Here is a 6,974-nt window from a genome sequence, read left to right as displayed (position 1 = left end):
TACCCCCCATAATACACACGTTGGACTTTTTAAGAGTAAAACTCTGCCTAACCAGTTGTATCATAAGAGCATCGTCATCATAGAGAAGGGGTAGTAGCGCAAGATACATAGTGATATATGAATATATCTGGGTCGATGCTCCACACGAGTGTCACTAGTCCAGCTTGTTTCTATCACATTGAACCAACATTGGGACTACGTCTCCAAATAAGGGTTGGGTTGCCGCTGTCAGTGACCTCATCTATGGGCTTAACCCCATCTCCCTCGATGAATCCAGAACCACACTCCTGGATAATCCCTTAGTCAAAGGGTCATCAATATTTTTTTCACAAACTTTACAAAGTCTAGAATCACAACTTTGCCTAGCAGGCGTTGTATTCATTTATCAAGCTCTTATTTTGTAATTAGTCCATCATATTGTTTGAAATTAACATTAGGTCATGGTCTATGATCATAAAAGATCATAGTGTTTGTGCAGATTAGGATTTGACCTTAATATCTGAACATTTCAAACTAATGTGGAACTAAAATTCTACAGTTATGCATATGCAAATACATGAATGAAATTAATAATAGATACATGCAGAGCATTCAAGAGAACAATATATTTCATACTTCATAATTCATATGCATAAAATTTTTTAAAAATTCTTCTATTATAACAGGTTACAAATTGGTTGCCTACAAATGAGACCTTCCAAATTTAAATCGGTTGCCTACAAATAAGACATTCCAAATTAAAATTGGTTGCCTACAAATGAGACCTTCCAAATTTAAATTGGTTGTCTACAAAAGAGACCTTCCAAATTTAAATTGGTTGTCTACAAAAAAGACCTTCCAAATTTATGTTGCCATTTTCTAGTACCACCTCTTATACAAATAATAATAATAATAATAAAATTATTATTTGTACATACGTGCTTTAAATTTTACAAGTGCATTTTTGTAGAAAACCTTGTAATTAATCATGTAACAAATGCAAGTTATCTAAAAGGACATATGAACATTAATTGCAATATCCATCATAACGCAATAAAAGAGATGAACTTTACATTTGAAGATTTGAAATATAATCCACCATATAAAATAGAATTTAAAAAAAATGCACCTCTTTGATTTGGTTCGCTCATATATTGATCATTTATCATTAGGCAATATATGATGCAGGAAGCATAATTAAATAAATGCATATGAATTTTTCTCATAATTCCGGACCTCTTATTCCAAACCAAAAACTCCTAAAGCGAAAAGATTAAAGTTTTACCCGGGTAGTTAGCCAGGTAAGGATAGTAATAGAGGTTGATCAAAGATCAATTAAGTATCTTGTTCCTTGCAGAGTACGTTACACAACCCCCTAAACCTTGTCTTAGATACCAACTAATCCAAGAAAACTTGAATCGGTTCACTCAATGAGTTTTTGTTCCTTAACAGTATATGTGAATAGTAACTTCAAAAAAAAAATTCCTGCAAACATTTAATTCGAATAGAGAATTTGCAAGGGTAAAACTGAGAATTCGTATAATTTGTTGTTTCCGTGACTTTTCCAAGCCAACCAGAGGCATGAGATTTGTATCAGAATATAAAAATGCTTTATAGGCCCACAAAAGTAAATAACATTGATAGATATACCTGCTGCAGACAACTTCCACATAAGTTATAGAACAAATCTGTTGATAGATATACCTGCTGCAGACAACTTCCACATAAGTTATAGAACAAATCTGCATTCACTTTTACCAACTTCTGTACTAAGCTTATTAGATGTATAAGCACTCCAAAGTATGGAATTATTAATAATAAAATATACCATATTGATAGGTTAAAGAAATGAAAGCATTAAACTATGAAAAAATTTAAATACTTCAAAGCATATATATATCCAGATTTTGTTCACTTGTCAAAACCATGTATATGAGACTTTCAAGAATAAAAAATGTACACTGCTGCAAATTTATAGCATGTTTCAAATGCGTGCATATTCACTAGCACAAGGGGATAAGGGTAGGTTTTAGATGATTCTAACAAATATGAACTAGGCTTTTAGAAATCAATAAAGGTTCTTTGATATTCGTAACTTGCAATCTGATACTTGCTCTAACTTTAGAAGTTTTTTCAGCATTATGAACCAAAACTGTTTAAATGAACAGTAACATTTTTTAATAAAATGAACAGTATAGTTTTTATTTTTAATTAACAGCAATTAAATAAATACAATAAATGTAGTATTTATCAATAATTAAAACCGTTAATATACAATATGTTCATTTGTTGCGGTTCATACATGAAACAACAAAAGACGAGCTGAGCTCATTTGTTACGATCTCCATTTCCATAGAAAATTAATACTATTAATTACTAGATAGATAAATAAACAAATAAATATGGGAAGTAATTATTTCGGATGAATGGTAACCGAAACAGAATATTTTTATTTTTACTTTTTAAGAAATATTAACAGCAGATATATGAATATATCTAAATGAACAGTGACAAAAAAGATGATTTTTTCTCTCGTATGAAAGAAATTCTCTCTGAACAAAACGGCTACAGAAATGAACGGAGTAGAAACGTTAAAGCTACATTAATAAATAGTAACAACTACAGTAACGAACATTAACTGTATTTGTTTTGCTGTGATTTTGTGGCACATTCTTGAGTACACCTGTGATATATCTGAAAAGTAAATTATTGTATGAAACTGACAGCAGATGTTAACTACATGAACAATGTGGAAACATGTAACTTAGGGGTGCATACTTCCAAGCTTATATTTTCAGTGAAAATACATACACCTTTTTTTTTCAGATTCATTTTCTGGATTAATTTTCTGAATGAACAGAATATTATAAATTATTTTTATTTCGGATTTATAAATTAACTTATTAAAATAGTCAATCTTCTAGATTGTTTGAAATTTATCAAATAATTAAAATTATAGCATGAAATAAATCCAAATAAAATAAATAATTAAATCTGGTCTGATCGGGAGCAGTCGTGTATTCACTGTCCTAGAAGATTGAGGACCCGCCTATCGCCCTGGCACAGATGATCCCCTCTCCCCTAGCAGTAAAAACCCCCGGAATCGGCCGGCTTCTGTACTCGGGCGAGAGTACAGAGCTTCTGCTCAGATGAAGAAAGTTGCCCAAAAATAAAACTGATACTATGAAGAAATAATATGAAGAGGAGAGAAGAGACTTGTTGTTTTTCTTGTTCTTTTTCTGAGAATGTGAAGGGCTACTTATATAGGGGTCTTAGAGAGCCGTTACAAATCCTAGCAATCAATACAGTAATGTACGCCATAATGTCGACCGTTACGCAATAAACCCGTAATTAATACGGTAACGTTCGCCATAATTATATAGCCATTATGCACGTATTAATTGCTGAGGAAAATAAAATATGTAAAACATGTTAAATTGCCTTTTCTTTAATAAAATATCCAACAATATGTGCTCTAACGGTAGCTTTCTTCCATCTACGGCCAGCTGAACTCTTCTTCATTCTACACATATAATAGTGAAGCATATCATACAATTTTGGTCAGATGTAATGTCAAGGGCAATAAAAAACCTGTGCTGAATTTAATTTGATCAGGTTCCTGGCAAGAAAACAACAAAGAGTGTATCCTTTTTCTTGTATGAAGAGAGTATGCATCAGTCAGTTTTCCAAATCCCATCCATCCAGTCAATACCTTACTTTTTTCATCACTTCTGTTAATTCATCTAAAGCCTCATAAATCTCTTTCCTCCTCTTATGCTTTGAATCCTTAACGAGAAACTCATGCACCTCTCTCCCAATTTGAATTGAACTGCAACCAGGCATTTTCTCAATCCCCTCCCTCCTCATCGATCCTCGAACTTCCATCACATTATTCCATCTTCCCTTTAGAGCACTCGAATTTGAAATCAACACTCTATATCCAGGATTCGATGGATCTAAATTAGCTATCTTCTGACTCAAAACTTCTATAAATTCATTATTAACATTAGCCGAGCAAAAACTAAGTAAAGTAGCCCATATAACTGCAGTAGGCTCAAATGGCATGCTCTCTATGAACTCAATTGCTTCTTCGAACTTTCCTGCTCTACCGAGGAGATCTATCATACAATTATAATGTTCTATCCTTGGTTTGATCATGTAATGTTTTATCATCAGATTGAAAATCTCTTGGCCTTCTTCAGTGAGGCCTCCATGGGAGCAAGCAGAAAGAACGGTTATGAATATAATGTCGTCAGGCTCTATTCCTTCAGCACACATTCTCTTGAAGAGAGCCAAAGCTTCTCTACATTGCCCATTGAAGGCCAAGCCTGACACCATCGTTGTCCATGTAATTACACATTTCATGGTCGTCTGATTGAATACATACTCTGCAGTCCTGATATCTCCACACTTCGAAAACATGTTTATAAGTGCGTTTCCTAATGGCATTGTTAAGTTTAGGTTGTTCTTCTTTATATATGAATAAACCCAATTCCCATGTTCAAGGCTACCAAGCTGTGAACAGGCTGACACAACACTGACGAGCGTAGCTTCATCAGGTAGAAACAACCCATCAAGCAACATGTTTTGAAACATAGATAATGCCTCATCAAACCGACTATTTTGGCTGTATCCAGAAATCATCGCGTTCCATGAGATCACATTTTTTACTGTCATCTGATCAAAGAGAGACCTCGCAGACTCCATATCTCCGATTTTGGTGTAACCAGAGATCATAGCAGTCCAAGAAACAACATCCTTGTCCTTCATTTGGTCAAAAATCGATCTTGCAGCTAAAATATCGTTACAAGTCACATATGCAGTAATCATAGCATTCCACGAATTAGCATCCCTTATTGGCATCCGATCAAACACAGATCGTGCAGACTTCATATCTCCAGCCTTGCACAAAGCCGAGATCAAAGTATTCCAGGAAATCAAATTCCTCGTTGGCATCAACTCAAAGAGAGTCATAGCTTGGTCGGTGTCTTCATGGGCCATGTAAGCTCCAACCATAGAATTCCATGAAACCACATCTCTTTCAAGCATTTCATCAAACACCTGACGGGCTAAGTTCAAATCACCGCAATTTGAATACACGTACAACAGGGTGTTCTGAACAAATACATCACATCCAAATCCACATTTTATTATCTGGGCATGAATCCCACTTGTGTACTCCAAAGACCCCATTGATTCACAAGCTTTAGCAAGAATGGTGGAAGTGAAATAATTGGGTGGAATACCCAAACCCCTCATTTTGCTATAGGTTAAAAATGCCTCGTTTTGATGATTTCTCTCAATGAAGGACTTCATCATGGAGTTAAAAACGACTGTATTAGGACGATGAGAGTGAGCAAGGATGTGGGTAGCGTAGTCAAGAGATTTGAAGGTGGAAGAGAGATCAATGAGCTTGGGAAGGACCATGTTGCTCTCTCCAAGGCCATGGACTAGAATATTGGCATGGGTTTGTTTTAATTCTCTCAAGTTTCTGCATTTTCGGAGGATTTGGATCATTCTCTTCTCCATTTCTTCACACAACTGCACTCTCCCTCCCTCTCTCTCTCTCAAAATCAGATTATTTCATCATAAAGGGTATTTTAGCTTTGTCATTGACTGCATGTTAAGCTCGCTGAACCTCAGCAATACTCAGAATCTTATGTGGGAGCAGCAAGAGTGGATCTTTTGCAAAATGCCCTTAAGAGCAAGTGTAGCAATCTCCTAGTAAGGAGCTTTTGTTGGAGTGCTCTCAAGCATGGGGCCCACTTAGGAGTTTTATACTAGGAAAAATATTCCAACAAACTCTCAACTAGGAGCATAAATATTATTTGAAAAATCTATTCTTCTATCTCTAACATTTTATAAATATTTTTTAAAACAACAAATCTAATTAAAAAGTATTTTTTAGTGAGCCCTCACCCCTTAGGAGCTCCCAAGTGCTCCACAAATTTGTGGAGCTCTTAGGAGCTCCATGGTGGCCCCACAGCCAACTAGGACTTGAGAGCTTCCTTGGGAGCTTGTTGGAATGACTTGGGAGCTTTTTCTTGCCACATAGGATTTAGGAGCCTTCTTGAGAGGCTGCTGCACTTGCTCTTACAGTTACGTATTGTAACTCGGTGTCTGTCACTTGCGCGCTGTTTGGCAAGGAGTTAAGGGTTAAAAGGAGAAGGATTAATGTTGCTAATCCTTCACCATAGGGTACATATATTTAATTCCATTTGGATTTAGTAGTTAAGATGAAGGGTTAATTTTTCGTTTCTGGGAAATAGAGAAGGGTTAAGGAGGCTAGTTGCCATAAAAGTCCTGAAGTATATTCTTTTTTAAAGTTTCATTTCTTATTTCGAGAATGAGTAACTCTTAATCCTCTTCTTTAGGCGGATTTCATTAACCCTTGTAATGAGGAGGGAGCTAACTAACTTTGACAACTGTAAAGGGTTTGTTAACCCATTGACCAACTTAACTCATTTAAATATTAATAAGGGGGTTAAACTCCCTCAACTCTTCTCTTAACATTTTGCCAAATTGTGACGCCCCTGGGTTCACACAAGGCTGCAGTCTAAGGTGAAGCCAAGAATGTCAAACCTGCCATACACCAAACCGTGCAATAACATGTTTCACCATCACAAGTAACATCTATCTAGTAGAGTCAACAACAGGTGTAGGTACAAAAGCAAGTAAAGAATAATGCAAGAAATACTGATGAAACAATAATAATCACATAAGTGTCTCATCATCCAACATACTGAAATACATAGTCAAGATCTGAGTAGATAAACTGGAATACTCAACGAGTCTCAAATACAAATATCTGACAAGGGGAAATAAGGCACACAACCTTTACAACCTCTAGAATAAGACTCTCAAATGTCTAAACAAAACTACAGTGGAGCTCCAAAACAAAACATAACTAAAATAGACAGCTGAACACTAACGTGTGCCGCCATCAACCTGCGATTCTCCGGGCTCCTGGCTCGTTACCTGAAAGGGGGAGGGAC

General features: G+C 35.7%; 1 protein-coding gene across 1 annotated transcript; it reads right to left on the bottom strand.

Annotated features, from left to right (window-relative positions):
* Positions 1-3,309: 3,309 nt before the first annotated feature.
* On the bottom strand, positions 3,310-5,639 carry LOC109828090 (pentatricopeptide repeat-containing protein At2g29760, chloroplastic-like). The gene has a single exon (XM_020395129.1). The coding sequence runs from the start codon at positions 5,506-5,508 to the stop codon at positions 3,685-3,687; it is 1,824 nt and encodes a 607-aa protein (XP_020250718.1). The 5' UTR covers positions 5,509-5,639; the 3' UTR covers positions 3,310-3,684.
* Between the last annotated feature and the right edge of the window lie 1,335 nt (positions 5,640-6,974).

The sequence above is a fragment of the Asparagus officinalis genome, unplaced genomic scaffold, assembly GCF_001876935.1.
Source record: "Asparagus officinalis unplaced genomic scaffold, Aspof.V1 AsparagusV1_Un703, whole genome shotgun sequence".
NCBI classification, from domain to species: domain Eukaryota; kingdom Viridiplantae; phylum Streptophyta; class Magnoliopsida; order Asparagales; family Asparagaceae; genus Asparagus; species Asparagus officinalis.
This window is presented reverse-complemented; position numbering and strand designations above follow the sequence as displayed.